The 16,623-nt window shown below is 41.4% G+C and overlaps 1 protein-coding gene across 9 annotated transcripts in view; it reads right to left on the bottom strand.

Annotated features, from left to right (window-relative positions):
• Positions 1 to 16,623, bottom strand: part of CACNA2D3 (calcium voltage-gated channel auxiliary subunit alpha2delta 3) — a 933,834-nt gene that overhangs the window by 237,093 nt on the left and 680,118 nt on the right. For all 9 annotated transcript variants that reach the window (XR_004272347.1, XR_004272353.1, XR_004272348.1 and 6 more), the window contains 2 exons: positions 2,066 to 2,137; positions 662 to 742 (listed from right to left, as the gene is read on the bottom strand). Coding sequence is in view for 2 of the 9 variants with exons in the window: in XM_032289508.1 (XP_032145399.1) it covers positions 662 to 742; positions 2,066 to 2,137 (153 nt within the window). In the remaining 7 variants the exon portion in view is untranslated. The remainder of the gene's footprint in view (positions 1 to 661; positions 743 to 2,065; positions 2,138 to 16,623) is intronic.

Raw genomic sequence — 16,623 nt, 5'->3', positions numbered from 1 at the left:
GGGACTCATTAATCTGAGTGGGCCAGAAATGGAGACCAGCTAGCCAGTCTGCTTGGTGCTGGGGAAGGAGGGGGTGGATGTGGTGTTTGCCCCTGTGCATCCAGTGGAGCCCTTTGTCCAGTGAAGCAACCAGACCTGGTGGGGGCTACTCTCTGATGCCTCTGGCATGCACATGCTCACGGCTACACTCAGGGCACAGAGCACTCTTGGGCAGTGCTGTGTACCTGGGTTGTGCTCAAGGGCATCCCCCTCCCACTTTTTGATGTGTTTTTCCAAAGAGACCCCACTAGGAAATAGGAGAGTTTTCTGGGTGGGGGGATGCTAAGAACACTCTGGACTATCTTTTTAAAAGGCAAACCAGTCATGTCAATATCCTGTGTGTATCAGAAAAATTCGATGATCACATCAAAATTTACAATATCACATTGATTCTTTAAACTGGGAGGAGGCAAATAAGGAAAACAGAAAGTCATTGTAAATAATAATAATAGAAACCTTTTAAATAACTGTGCAGATGGTACAAAGACAAGCTAACAGGTTGTAATTGTGGTGAGCAAACACATCACTGCAAAGGGAAGCAGAGCTTGAAGCCTGAATTTTGTGAAAACAAGGCTCTGGGTGTCTCTGTGGCTCTGACTTTAGTAATTAGGTCATGCATTACCTTGTATTTGGGGATGGTCTTCAGAAGTTCTTTCACTGGGACATCTGTGCCAACCACTCCTAGGAGAATGCCCTTCGATCTCTGTTGAAAATAAACATTGGATTATAATAACAGTAAGTTAACTTGGCAAAAGAAATAGAATCTCATGAGAAGTCACATATTGTGGATCACTGCCTGGTGCCTTCCCCAAATGATAGAGATTGAGGATTAACCCAGATCTCCAAGAACAGTCTCTTCTATCCCCCACCCTCCGCCCAAAATGTTACTGGGTAAAGTAAGAGTTTCTCAGGCCAACCATTAACTACTACAGTTCCCAAAGCACACTCAGAGCAAGACGCTATAATAGCCTCCCTCTTCTCTCCTGAAAATTAAACATTGATTTGAAGAAACATAATAGTTTCTACAGCTAAGGTCTCTAAACATTCACCAGTTTCTCTTATGAAAGCTTTTTACAGGAAAGACAGCATGTTAACTGCTTTCTCAATTTACACTGCCACCTGGTGCCCAGGAGAGAGAGATGAAATAGCCAGAGAAAGATGTCATAACCCTAACACCGTTACCGACCGAGGACCAAGGTGGAGGAACAGGCCTCCAGAGCATCAATTTCCAAGGCAGGTGGCCACTGCGATTTGCTAAAACTTTCCAATGTCAGAAAGGCTTGTGGTGGGTTGAAAAGTGTCCCCCCAAGTTCATGTCTACCCAGAACCTCAGAATGTAATGCCTCTTGGAAATAACATCTTTGTAGATGTAATTGTTAAGGATCTTGAGATAAAATCACCCTGGTTTTTGGGTGGACCCTAAATCCCATGACTGGCTTCCTTATAAGAGAGAAGGACACAGAGACACACATAAGCGGAACGGGCCAAGTGAAAACAGAGGCGGGGATTGGAGTCACACTGCCACAAGCCAAGGAATGCCTGGGGCTCCACGAAGCTGAAAGAGGCAAAGGGAAATTCTTCCCTAGAAACTTCAGAGGGAGCATGGCCCTGCTGACATCTTGATTTCAGACTTGCAGGCTCTAGAATTGTCAGAGGAGAAATTTCTATTTTTTTAAGATAGAAATTTGTGGCACTTCATTCCCAACAGCCCTAGGAAACTAATCAAAGGCTGGTAACTATACGTGGGAGTGGTCAGTGCACCATCATCAAGGAGGGTCCCTGGGGCTTTTCCTCCTCCGGTCCTCTAATATCTAAACTTTGGAAAGGTGCTGCAAACTCTAAAATGATGCCAGCTTGGGTTCCTGTTATCTGTTTTTGATTTGGTGATTCTAACAGCAAGATCAAACACTAAGGAAAAATGACATACATCCTATGCTTAAAAAACACAAGTCACCAGAGCTGGAGTCAGGGGATCTGAGAAAACCACCTCCTAGCATCAAGCAGGAAGCGCAGCCACTGTACTCACGGTTTCGTTCTGCTTACTAAACACAGGCATGGCTACAGTGGTCATCAGGACGAGGCCCTGATCATCAGTCAGCTGGATGGGAGAGAAAAGCCAGTTACCAGAGAACGATCTGGAAGCCACAGTTCTGGAGGCCACCCCCTTGACAACCATGTCCTTTCCAGAACAGGGGCTGTTGAGATGGACCAGTGCCCGCCCAAGCCTTTAGTGGAGGAGGGAGCACAATGACTCTCCACCTGGATTTGCAGAGGACAGTCCCAGCTCCCTGCTGGGGGAACAAAATCAGTTGTCCTTAGTCACTCCAGCCGATCTGTTCTCTGGTTCAAATAGAAGCTTGTTTGGATCTTCCTGACTCATTTTATTTTATTAGCACAGGTTTATTTTACTGTTTTACCTCCCAGACATTTATGTTTCTTAAGAGTGCTTCTCCTTAATCCAAATATTGAGGATCAGAAAGCATGCACATAAGGGGTCTGGTGAGTTGCCCCTGCTAAAAATGACAGAATCTGAAGCATTTATTTCCCCCAAGGTAACCAGTTGAGGCCCTTTTACCTCTCTGGATCTCTGAATGCCAGTTCCAGATGGAAAATAAATAAAACAAAAGTAAATTAAAAAAAAAAAAACTTTATCATCTGACTTCTAAAATCATCATGAAGAACGTAATCATTTTTCTTATAAGAATGGCTCTTGGAATACAGCATGTGATCCACCTCTGTAAACCTCTAAATTGGGTTGGAGACACAACATTGCACCCGCTTCTCACATAGTGTGGGGAGACAAGCCCCTACTCTGTCCCAAACAAATAGGGAAATAGGGTCTTGGAACATGGTAGGTAGGCTTTGGCCCAATACAAATCTGATTCTAAATCTCAGCTTTGAATCTTTCCTAACTGCACTAGTGAAGTCTCCACATACTCATATGAAATAATGCCCACTATTTCCCAGCAGTGTTGCCATGAAGATAAAACAGAAAAATGCCCAGCATGGTACCTGGCATATGGTAATGCTCAAAGGATGCCAGCTTCTTTTTTCTGCCTTTAAGGTTACACAGCTAGTAAGTAGCAAAGCCCAAAATGAGATTAAGGCTGGAGGCACTGCTGAGAGGCACCAAAACTGACCAGGCAAGTCCTTCTGCCTTCGCAGCCTGTTCAAGTCCCAAGTAAAGTAATCTGTGAACTAGAATCAGCTACCTTCAATCTAGGGTTGTCTTCTGATGTTTGGACACTTCTTTTCCATAGCTTTAGTTCCACAGAATAATCAGGTGTTGCTACTTCAGTCTACTTGGGAAGAGGCATTATAAAGAGAAGATCCTAAAATCTAAGTGTTTGAAGCCCCCATTGACTGGCTGGTCTCTTGAGTAAAAGTCATTACATTTAGTCTGTCTTTTGCCTTGTTCTTCTCATAGATTATTACAGCTGTGGGGTGTCACTATTATAATGTAGTACGTAGGACAGCAGCACCTGCAGCACCCAAGTCCTTGTTCGTCTCAGGCCCCATTCCAGACCCTCTGAATGTGAATAATTATTTTAATGATTAGTATGTATGTTAAAATGCAAGAAGCTTTGGTAGAAGGCAATCCTTTCCACTTCACTTCCATCAATAATCATGACGGCTGAAGAGAAGCTGGCAGGTGTTGGAAAAAAACTCCCAACAGGGGTGGAGGGGCCATGTCTTTACTGGTTTTACATGAATATCAAGATAGCCCTATAGTCTTCCACGTCAAGCAAAATGAGGCAAGAATCTCCTGGTCTATCTAGGACTGGGAACTCACGGTGACATGGTTAATTTTATGTGTCAATTTGGCTAGGCCATCATGCTTAGCTGTCTGAGCAACTACCAGTCTAGATGTTGCTGGGAAGGTGTTTTTTAGATATGACTAACAGTGTAATCAGTAGACTCTGAGTAAAGCAGATTATCCTCCATAATGTGGGTGGGTCTCATCCACTCCATTGAAGGGCTTAAGAGAAAAGACAGGTCCCCCTCCCTCAAAAGAAGGAATTCTGTCTGTAGACTGTTTTCAAACGCAAGACTGCAACATCAACTCTTGCTAGACTTTCCAGCCTGCCTGCCTTATAGATTTCAGACTTGCCAGCCCCACAATTGTGTAACCCAATTCCTTAAACTAAATTCCTCCCCACCCTATCTGTATAGCCTATCTCTACCTCTATAGGCTATCTCTAGAGAATCACAACCAATAATATATATGGTAATCATGTAACTGATTATTTTGGGTATCTTAATTTGGGTGTAAGAATATGTAAACAAATTTAATTCATCAATATAATAATCAAAAAATATTAACTATGAGATGATGCTGACAGTCAGTGTTGCCAAGAGCCAAATCAGCCAGGATATATAGTATATAACAGTTTTTTGGAAACATGGTTCTAACATCTTGCTTAAAATACTCAAAGCATACTACAGCAACCACTGGAAACCTGCAAGGCCATTTTCAAAGGCAGAACCAGCCCATGGTAAACAGTTCTCTTAGAATTAAAAGTCTTCCCATATTGTGACTCCTTGATTAATCGTTAATGCTATAAAGAAAACTGATTTGAGCTGATCCATAACCCTGGACAACTTCCACTTTGCAACTCAAATCAAATTTCAAGCAATGCCAACATGTATCATGGATGAAATCAAAACATACCATTGACAATAATGAGAAATGAAGCCTTTTTCCTGCAACCAGTAAAAATCAGTTATAAATCGCTAGTAATTGTCCTGGCACAAACGCAAGATCATGAGAAACTAACTTCAAAATATTAAGCCAGAATATAGTATCAACTTCACTCAGGAGCCAATTCCAAATGTCATTACTGCATCATTACTTTAAATAAGAAACCCATAATATTGCATTTGTGCTGAAACCATTCATTTGTAACCAGCCCCAGGTAAACAAAGGAAATGCAGTGAGTTCAGTCTGGCAACTGTTCACATGTGGGCCTATGATCTCACGTACCTCCCCTAGGGGCAGTTCTGGCCCAAATTTGAACTGGCTTGGCCAGAATACTAACCTGTAGGCTTTCCCATGTATACCAGTCCATCATTATGGCAACAAGGGTTGGCAGGAACACAGAAATACCATTTGCACAAAATTAAGACTCTCTTCTGCACCCACCAGCTCCATCATTCCCAGTCCCTACAGGTCTGGACTCTGTGAATCTTAACTACTTCAAGGAGAAGGCACATCAATTTGCAAGTTCATTTGCACTGTAAGCACTTTATGATTGAAAGACATTCTGTACTCTTGCCATAGGAAATAGCAATCAATGGCAAGTTTTGTTTTGTTTTTCCAGACCACCAAGCAGAATAACTTCTATGGCCAGAAACCCTCTGTCCCCCAACACTCTAGGAGTCCCTGCTTTTCTGTGGCCCCCCAACCTGTAGCTGCTACTGAGGCAAGAGTGCTGCTTATGATTCATACATGTGGCTTCCAAGAAAAACGCAGACGTAGAGTCAACATTCATTTTCCAAGGGGTAGGAGCAGGAGACGGGGGTCATCATGGTCCATCTGGGCAAAATCCCATTAACTTAAGTCTAAGTGGGAATCTTAAAATGAACTGCTGTGCAATTACACTTGCCCAGGCTTTGAGCAGGCCTCTGAAATCTGTGGTTGTGGTGCTCTGTTGTATAATAAGTGTATATTATTCCATATCCTTCATTTCCCATGCTACATAATGGGGAGCGTTCTGGTATCAAAGGAAATGATGAATAATAATACTGAACATCTGGTTTATAAAACACAAACTTGCTCAACAGATTGACTGCTTCCTGTCAGCTTCCCAAGTTAATCATGCATGTAGGCTCATATGAATATGCATTTGAACTCATGTGCAAGGTCCATGCAGCCATGCCAGGCCTACTTCTTAATGCTTTATTAGTTTCCCACTGATGGCACCAGTTGGCAACATGGCCAGCCCTAAGGTGTGACCCCAGAGAGCATAACAGCACAAGACTTGTGGTCCATCCATTTTGCTGCTGACCTAGTCAACTACTCATTGATTTCCTTAATAAACACTCCTTGAGCATCAGCTATGTGCCATGTGCTGGGAAGACAACTAGGAATAAGGCATGGGTGTTATCCTCAAGGAGCCTGAAGTCCACTAGGGGAGAAAGAAAAGCTAACGTGGCAGAGGAAGAGACCTGGCCAAGGATGGCACGCTGGCTTTCATTCGGTGAGCAGAGAGGCTCTCTTCTCCAGGTCTGGCATGAACTAAAGTGAAAATGCCTGGTGTTTATCAGTATCTGCCAGGTTTATGTGACAGATTCAGAATGCTTCCTGAAAGCCAGTCTAGCAGAAGCAGGAGAAGTCGTCTGCCGCAGAGTGAGTTCATTCCATTGCTTTATACTTAAGGATGCTGGTAAACGGAACAATGCAGGGGTAGACATCTTTTAAATTGTCTGGTGCCTTTCTTTTCATTCTTCTGCAGGTATCACCCCCTTCCTTTAGGAAAGTCCTCTTCACCCCCTCCAACCACAAGGTTTCTTAGCAGTCAAGCTCTCCCATCCTGAGGATGGAGATGGACATCCAACCCAGGCTGTGCTAACAAGAGCACTTCACGCACATACTCTGCCTGGGCTGCATGGATTGGTATATTAATTAGGCACATGGTTCAGGCTAGGCTACCTGAGATTTTTTTCTTTTTCCAACCTGGAGCAAATGGGAAAGACTCCCTACTCTCCTTTGTGGATGGCTATAAGAATGTAAGCTTCACAGCCATGTCCCCTTGCCACAGAGAAGCGATGAGACAGAAAAAAATAAACCCACAGAGAAGAGGAGAGAAGAATGTGTGTGTGTCTGTGTGTGTGTGTGTGTGTGTGTGTGTATGCGCGTGTGCATATGATGGAGAAGAGAGAGAGAAAGATGGAGGGAGGAAATAAAAGAGGCAAAGCCTGGGAGGGTACCAATCCCTGGATGCCTTCCTTCCCAAGATCAATTCCACCAATGCACTTTTCCATTATTGGGTTGCTTGAGCCAGTAAGCTTTTTCTTTTAGCTCCAATGAGCATGAAATGGATTTGTGACTCTTAGAAGTGCCAATTTGCATCATAAATTACCTAGGCAGCTCTAGATACCCACTGAGGTGGTCCCAAGTGCCATGTACAATTCACACGAAGGAGAAATTTCTGAGGCCAGAAGGGTCAAAGGGAAAAGGGTACCAACACTCCCCAGATGGATGGTTGCGTGTCTTTCCCACGGGGGAAAAAATTTAGGCACCTGCAAAGTACCCAAACACTAGATGGCAATGACCACCCTTGATGATGGTATAAATGACTACTGTCATTAGGATTTTATGTCAAGCCTTCACAATGAGTAGAAGTTTGGCTGCTTCCCCAGTGGCTCCCCGTGGTGGGGAGCAATTGTGACTATTTGCTTGCTTCCTGGGCAGCCTCCACCTTTAAAGGACATCTGTTTGGGTTGCCTTATTCGTATCTCCATTCAGAGGAAGTTTGCCAGGCCTGGTGGCAGAGACCTCTATTTCTCCTGCAGCTGGAAGCTCCTGGGGGTGAATGCCAAGCTGCAGAGAAAGGAGGCAAGCTGGATCTGGAAGGCGTCTGAGCAAGCCAAGGGCAGCACTCTTGGCAGCCTATTTGAGGGTTGCCAGGTGGTTTTCAGCGGAGCCTCGTGCCAGATCTGCCCAGCCCTGTAGGCTTGGGCTCAAAGGGAAGGTTGTGCACAAATGGTGAACTCGGCTCAGAGGACTGGCTCCAAGTCAAGAACAAAAGCTAATCCACTCTCATCAATTATCATATTTCTTCTATATTTTGCTCCTCTTACATTTGTGTTTTGCTTTATTATTAACATTGATCAACATATTCACTATGTTAGTAAATAATGTAAATGTATAATACCATAATACACAAATATTTTATATGTGTGTATATAACTTGTGAGTACGCAGCTGTATTTCTGCCATCTTCCTTTCAACACCAACCTGCACTCTATGAAAAGACAGTGCCACCATCTAGTGGCAGTTAGGGTAAATTGCAGGCACAAGGTCCTGGACAACAAAAAGCTGTTTCCAGAGTATGGGCCTTACCAATAAAAACGTATTTAGGGGCCAGGCTCAGTGACTCACGCCTGCAATCCCAGCACTTTGGGAGGCCAAGGTGGGCAGATCACCTGAGGTTGCAAGTTTGAGACCAGCTTGGCTAACATGGTGAAACCCCGTCTCTAGTAAAACTACAAAAATTAGCTGGGCATGGTGGGGCACTCCTGTAATGCCAGCTACTCAGGAGGCTGAAGAAGGACAATTGCTTGATCCCAGGAGGTAGAGGTTGCAGTGAGCCGAAATCATGCCATTGTGCTACAGCCGGGATAACAGAGTGAGATTCCATCTAAATATATATATATATATATATATATATATATATATATATATATTTAAATGCCTGTCGATGTCATTTAGTTACCTACCCAACTGAAGCAAAGACAGGCTTATCAACAATTAGGTCTGATAATAACATTTGCCTTTACAGAAAAGGAGTAGTATGAAAAGGTGGAAAAACACAGCTGTGCACATCTGCAAATCAGAAGAGACATTTTGAAAAGAGAGCCATTGGTTCTGTAAGATACGCAGATCTGAGAATGTGACAGGGAAGTACAGCAAAGGGTAGGTTCTTTTACACCCACTTTCTCAAATACAGCTTGAATAAAAGAGACACAAACTCCTTGGCACCTTCTCCTCTCCCCATGAGCTTAAGTTTACCAGTGACTTGGGAATTCTTAAGGGCCATTCTCTGGGTAGCACGTAATAGGGTTAACGGGGTGAGAGTGGAAAGAGACGTCCCCCATGTCCTGCAATGTGCACACTCCATGGCAAGGAGAGAGGAAGACAACAGAAAGCCATCAGAACAACTCTCTGTACAATTAGTTTGCACCAGGGCAAACAGCAGGGAAACGGAAATCTGGACAAGGGGATGTAAGCAGACTATGTGACAATTTAGATACCTTTCCCAGACCAAACCTCTGCACCATTCCCTCCTTCACCGACCAAAGAAGTCCTCTGTACCTCACTTTTCAATGGCCACCTACTTGCACCACCCCTAAATCTCCCACCCCCTTCCATCATCACAACATCTCTTATCCTCAATACTAGGCAGACATGTCAGGGAAAGAAACTAGTAAGACTGTGCTGGGCATGTGCAGGAGGATGTCTTCTCTGGAAACACACCCCTGGTGGAGATACAGACACCCTCTGGAGGAAGAACGCAGGTGAAACTCCACCGAAACGTGGGGCAAGGAAATCCTATTGCATCAACACTGCCTACTTGGCTAATGTTAACATCATCTGACTCTGGCTGTGGATTTCACTCTCATATTCCTTAGATTTCCACTACTGTTAGTGATAATCTTGAGGCCTGCTGATTGTGAGCAGTTTTAATTGAGAGACTTTACAATAAGAATAAGAAACAAGAATAGGAAATAAGTAAACCTTTCAAGTTTAAACATGTCCTCTTGCTTTCCACTTGATTGTCTTGGTCAAGTGTGGTCACTGAATCCTTGAGAATGCTATATAAAAGATATTTTGCTTTTGGCCAAAACATTTTCCCTTTTCTTACTGAATCATTATTACTTGCATTTGAGATCTGGAGATTCCGTATTCTTCTATGAGATTTTGCTGTATTTTAACTTGTTTAAATACAAAAGTAAACAGATTTCCCTCTTTGAATTTTAACTGCATCTTGTATGAGCTAACTTGTTGAATTGGTTTGTTCTCTTTCTTAACAACTTGAAGACAACTTTGTGAATATAATGCTGGACAATCTGGAACATACACATGAGAATCTAAAAACAGTCCTCCTCTAATAAAATTATTATTCAGGAAAATTTTTATGTTCTGTCCTTTTTTCCCAGTGATTCTAGGATATGTCATTCACCAGGGAATATGTTTTATGATTAAACATAGAGAGCGGGAGGATACCGCCTTTGACCAGGAACATATATATATACACACATACATACATAAAGCCATGGTCAAGAGAATATCACGGATTAACATATCTGAAAGCTGTCTTGGAAACTGCTTTGTTTATTTGGGTATAACCTGCTTATTTCAAGAATGCCCAGGACTAAGGACAATGAAAATTATCACAAGGCACTGGATTTTGGTCAATATTTATGATGAGTCATGACACATAATTGACTCCCCCATGGTGGCCAAATGTTCATATTTTTACAAACGTGGTTTAGACACCTCCAAATAGATGCCTGAAGACACAGGCAACTGTCAGAGCTTCAGGGCCCTGGGACAAAACCTTCTCCTTGTTTAAAGACCCCCTGAAATGCTGCTTCCTCCATAAAACCTTCCCTAACTAAGTGGAAATGAGAACCAGATGTTCTTAAACTTCACTACAAAGATAATCATATTTATTCTACAACCAAAGATACCATCTAGGACCAAAATTTGTGCAAACTATTAATGGAGCAGTCACTGAACACTGTGGATGAAAGAAACGCTGGGAACTGTGTAGAGCCTGTGAGTTCCAAGGGCAGAAGCTGGGAATGATTCCTGTTTTCATTCATGCCATTTAGCATAGAGCCTGGTACACAAGACATGCTCGGCAAATGGTCCTTAAATGAATTTATTCCAACAGTATCCTTCAATTTATTTCATCAATGAGGCCCAGGGAGGAGAGGAGGCACAGAAAATTAGTACTAGAATTCAGGCAAGACTCTGGGGCTAGTGCTCCCTCTTTCATGTTGTACAGCCTCTCCTTGCTCATGGCTCCGTCACTGGGTACCTTCGTGCACTGTGCCGTATCAGTTCGTTGGACTGGGACTGTAAGGAAGTGCTGAGAAGCTGGTGCACCATGTCCAGCTGATGTTACAGTGATAAAGGAAAAGGACTTTAAAAAAAGCAACAGCTTCGCTGAACACCGCAACGTTCTTAGCAGCACGGAGAAGACAAAAAGTAAGAGCTACAGAAGCCAACAGGCCTGCATTAACCTGCTGGAGAAGGTTACTCAAACTTGCTGAGTCATTTTTATTGATCTGTCCTTCCAACCTCCCTTCCAGCTACCCATCCACAGGCCTACCTTTCTGTATCCATTGCCAAATATCATTTGTCACTTGTTACCAAACATTGCCGAGAATGTTTTGCATCTACATAGCCTTAAATTTAACCCTGACAATGACCTTGCAAAGTGCCTATGCATATACATATTTTACAGATGAAGGAGTTATAAAAGCAAAGTACTTGCTCCAGGTACAGAAGGCAGCAGAGTAGAGATCTGAGTCTTGGTCTACCTGATGCCAGAGCCTGTGTAGTAACCACTCCACCCTCAGTCTCCTGTTTTAGAGTGCAAAGACAAATGCCGCATTTGGCCTTCAGGAGTTTAAAATGTAGTGAACGAGGTTGCAACCAAGCAGATCATCCTTCAAATAGGAAAAGTCCTTAGAGGTCTTGGAAGCATTAAGTGGAATTATAGACATAAAGCGCCTAGCACAGTGCCTGGGACATCTGACTAGTGTGATTAATCTCATAAAGATCATTCCAGGCTAGGCCAGAGAAATTCACATGCCTTTTTGAAATCCAAAGATTTGAATTTCATCTGTTTCTTAAACTGCATAATCAAAATAGGAAGACATGTCTTTTTCATCCCGTGATAGAATATCTTGGTCTTACCAGTTAAATAATATGAAAGAAGTTGGTGGGGGTGGGGGGTGGCTAATTATAATTAATTATGATTATAAATATTAAAGGAGATTAGGAAGAATGCACATTGGAAAGGAAGTTGTCTGGGGAAGGGAGTCTGGGAAGAAGGGACAGATGCTTCAGAAGTACCCAGCCTGTAAATCATCTAATGTGTTCCAGGCCTGGGCAAATATGGATGGGTCCCATCCAAGCACACAGGGCTCATGATTCAGCAAGTGGTTCAATTTCGTGAGTCACTTCTGGAAAAAGAAAATCCATACCATGGCATTAGTCTTTGCTTGACATTTTTCTACCTCATGAAACTTGGTTGGGTTTTCCAAAATCCTTCTAGTTAATTTGAAGGGATAAACATCTAACTTTTTGTTTTTGAACTTCTTGGTAGCACTGATGTACAGGATTGCACAACTGCTCCAGTTTACCCCAGAGGGTCATTTCAGTTGAATCCTTTGGCATGAGACCTCTGGCAGCGCATCCAGAGCCACTCCTTCAGTTCTCATGGAAGTAGGACACATTTCGGTTCATAATGGATATATATCCATTTATTGGGGATCTGACCAGTAAATAACATGACTGAAAAAAGCATCAGGCAGCTGAACATGACCAGGTGGTTAAATATGTGACTCAATTTACGAAGATAAACTGAAAGGCAGTTGCTTCATTAAAATAATTAATTTTTCAGTTTTAGTGTGCACAAACAATACAGGTAGGAATTTTATCAGAAAATTAGATTTGTCTTATATAAAAAAAAATTTGCCAAAAAGGTAAAGCTACGTGTATGCACGTGTGGTATATGTGTTTTCTCTTGAGTAACTAACTCATCATGTTAACACAGTATATCTTCCACACAGGAAATCCCTTTCTATGAGAACCAATAAAGTCAGATTAAAATCACTGATGATGATTTGACATTGATTTAATATAGACTTGATTTCTTATATTTTACATAGATTTGTTTCTCAAATTAGTCCCTAAATTATATAGAATCTAATTTGCCCCAGTATCAAAATGGTGTTCTTGTGTTATCTTTCTCTAATGCAATCAGAAAATAAAATATGTTTATTTCCTGTGTTAATTCTTTATTTCATTAAGATACTGGCAGCTGTCCTTTAACTAGTTCTTCAGCTGGCCTCTTTCAAGGCCTTAGCCATAAAGTGTAGATTCATTCGTCGTTCATTTCAGGAAACATGCAGTGTGTCAAGTGATGGATACAGGTGTTCTAAATCTACCAAGAAATACAGAAGAGACCCCCAAAACAAAAATCCAACTTTTTGAGTTCAAGATCATCTTTGTGTCAATAAAAATGACCTACAGAATTGCATCTAGAAGCAAGGAAACAGAACATTGAGTGTCCTGTGATATCCCCTTTAAGACCACCCAGGCTAAATATTGGGATGCTGACATGAATACCATGGCATCCCAATTCAAAGGGCTTTATGAAATAACTTTCCTGCTGCCTTCCCTTTGTATATAGAAGGAAGAAGGGTGTTTGTATATCTCTGAGGATGTAAGAACAACTGAGATGAAAACAACTTTTAAAATTTCATTGTTTTTATTCAGATGTTTCCTTAACATTCAAAAGAAAAGGCAGTTTAATCGTAGCAATGTTGTGAGTAGAGTTTATATTGTTTTAGCACCTTAAAAGAGTCACATTTTACAACTGTGCTTGATTTAAATAAATAGAAAACATTCACATATTTAAATAAATGAGGATTTCTAAGACACTAAAAATTAAGTCTAAAACTAGAAAGCATTGAGATGTTAAGAACTATAAAAATCAATTTTTGGTTTTCAAACTTAATAAACACCAAGTTCTTTTTGTCTATTTTTAAAAGAAACCATTTCTGCTTTTACCTGATCAAATGTGTCTGCATTAAACAAGGTGTAAGCTTGCTAGCATTATTAGTAATATTACTGTCCCTGCCATGGGCAATGCTACCTCTCATTGAACACTTGGTGTGGATGGGCCCCAAGCAGGTGCTGCTCCTGTACCCTCAGGAAAATCCTGTAAGGATTTTCTGTGCCCTATTAAAACAAGGAAAACCGAGGGTCAGGACGGTGGTATCCTGGGCCCAAGGTTACCAGTGAGAACTGGCAGATGGGGCCTCCACTCCATGTCCAACTGACTCAAGTTAGTCTTAAGAGCCATGGGCTCTTTTGCCTCACCTGTAAGAGTGGAATGCATCCCTTTGCAGTGGTGAGTGCCATCCCAGAGTTTACTCAACTCAGTACAACATTCTCCAAACAGCAAATTGGGCAGATACCATTCTCACCCCGCTTCATTTTTTCCACTTTTAAGCCAAGGTAGCTCTTCCCTCAACCAGAGGTGTGAGGAGGACAGGCAACAGCTACCAATTGAGGCTCGTGTGGGGTGGGTCACCTTCACAGTTTAACCACACACCTGCCATTTTTTTGTGGGTTTCCCATGCTCAGATCAACATTGCTCTAAGCATCCGATATGGACTGGGCCTTTGGCTAAAGATTGGTAGAAAGATTGGTAGACTGCCTTTCATAGAAAAAAAATTACTGATAAACAAAGGTACTTTTAGACTTGTCCCACGTAAAACAACCCACTGTTTACAAACCATTGTCCTTCTGATCACTGTCTGTACCAAAAATCAATGCATGTGTGTATGGATGTGTATTTTTACAACTGAGTTTGGGTTTCCCATTTTTTCATCTGTTTATTTCTTGTGAGAGTTGGGCTCAGCAGACAATTGTTAGGTTAACTCTTGTTAGTCCATTTAGTGCATTTATGAGTAATCCAATTAGTTCATTATTATAAATACAATCATTTACTTATGAAAAATAATGTATGCTCATACAGAATTTAAAATATGCAAAAATGTATGAAGAAAACAAAATAAATATTTGTTCTCCTACCACTAGGAAATAGCCACTATTAAATATGTCTATGCATTTCTTTCCAATACAGTTTTGTACATCTATTTGTACACACACACACACACACACACACACACAACAGGAGCCTAACGTGCATAAAATGTTACACTCTGATTTTAAAATAATGTATTTTCTTACATTATTAAAGCTCCTTTTGAATCATCATTTTGTTTATGGCTTCTTAATATTCTATCTTTAGGAAGTTCAGTGACTTTTTCAACCACTTTCTCATTTCAGGTATTTTGGCTCTTCTCTTCCTCATTATAAGTAAAATTGCAAGTCACTGACCAATTTAGGCTAGATTCTGCAAAAGAGGGTTATTGAGTCTGAAATTAAAGCCTGAAAGTATGAAAGTTATTGATATGTAATGGTATTGTTTTCTTGAAGGCTTATCAATTTTCATGCGTAACAGTGTAAAAGCTAAAAAAAACTTTTTAAAAAGTTCATAATAAAACAGAATCTTTTGTTTTCACTTTGTTTTTTTCTGAATAATCAGGAAAAATAGTATATAAAGCATAAAAATAGTACATAAACACTTCAAATGTTCAAATAAATATGAAAATGGAGTAAACCCTGATTTTCCCCATTACACACCAGTAGACACACAGTATGGGGTTGTTTGATATTAACAGATTATTTCTTTTCAATAAGAAACACAAATAGCAGGCCGGGCATGGTGGCTCATAACTGTAATCCCAGAACTTTGGGAGGCTGAGGCAGGTGGATTACCTGAGATCAGGAGTTCAAGACCAGTCTGGCCAACATGGTGAAACTCTGTCTCTACTAAAAATATAAGAATTAGCTGGGCAGGGTGGCGGGCACCTGTAATCCCAGTTACTTGGGAGGCTGAGGCAAGGGAATCACTTGAACCTGGGAGGCAGAGGTTGCAGTGAGTGGAGATCATGCCACTGCACTCTAGCCTGGCAACAATAGTGAAACTCCATCTCAGAAAAAAATAAAAAGAAATACAAACAGCATCCTGCTTCCAAAAAGAGCTCCGTGGTCCCCCAGGAACCCACACTAGGCTTCAGCTAGAGTGCCTATGTGCTGCCCTGCTGGCTATGCTGCCATTAGGAAGCCATGTGCTTTGAATCTGAGGGTCTTGCATTCATTTATTTATGGTCTCAAATGCAAAGTTGGGCAGGGCTATGGAAAAGGGTTCAGCCAAGACTCGCATGGGTACACTTGCAAGGTTCACCCCCTTCCTCAGCAGCAGAGCAGCCTTTCTGAGCTGCCACAGACACTCATACAGAACTATGGCAGAGAACAAAGTACTTGATTATACAACCATTGTTAGGGTTGGGCAATATGCCATCACTCAGATTTCTGCACAGCCACTCACCCTGGCTATGGAAAAAGCTGAAGTGATTTCTAGCTCTGGTTTCTAGCTCCATGGACTTATGCACAAAATAGATCCAGTAATTTAAGCTGTAGCCCATGGTGCTGCTATCATTTTTCAGACTGTGAATATATCAATCTTAACAGTCCCAGCTTGGGAATGCATATAAAAAGTACCTTATGTGTTACTATAAAATAGTAAATGATAAGGAGAAAAACAGTGTTTTCAAAACATGACATAATGGTTTACATGCAAAGCAAAGTACAGGTAAAAGCAAATGAGTCATAAACCAGAACCAAATGTAAATAGTTATCATTTCTCAGTTTTTCACTTCATTTGCATCAATTTAGATGGTTATATAACTGTAATGAAACACTAAAATCACTAGACCTGCAGTTCTACAAAAACAGAAGCTTTGCAAACTTTCAATTTTCTATTTTCAATGACAGTTAATTCAACTGTTCAAAATACAAAAGTTAAACGAGGCAAAGAATGATAAATGATGCCTCACAATTGCTGAAATCTGATTACCCTGAGATAAGAGCTAGGCCAAATTCTACTTGTACAAATTTGTACCTAAGGAATGAGAGAGAGAGAAAGACAGAGAGAGGGGGAGAGAGAGAGAGAGAGAGAGAGAGAGAGAGAGAGAGAGAGAGAGAGA

This window comes from Sapajus apella, unplaced genomic scaffold (assembly GCF_009761245.1).
Source record: "Sapajus apella isolate SASKATOON/1434 unplaced genomic scaffold, GSC_monkey_1.0 scaffold23, whole genome shotgun sequence".
In the NCBI taxonomy this organism is placed as follows: domain Eukaryota; kingdom Metazoa; phylum Chordata; class Mammalia; order Primates; family Cebidae; genus Sapajus; species Sapajus apella.
Note: the sequence above shows the minus strand (reverse complement) of the source record. Positions and strands in the feature narration are given on the sequence as shown.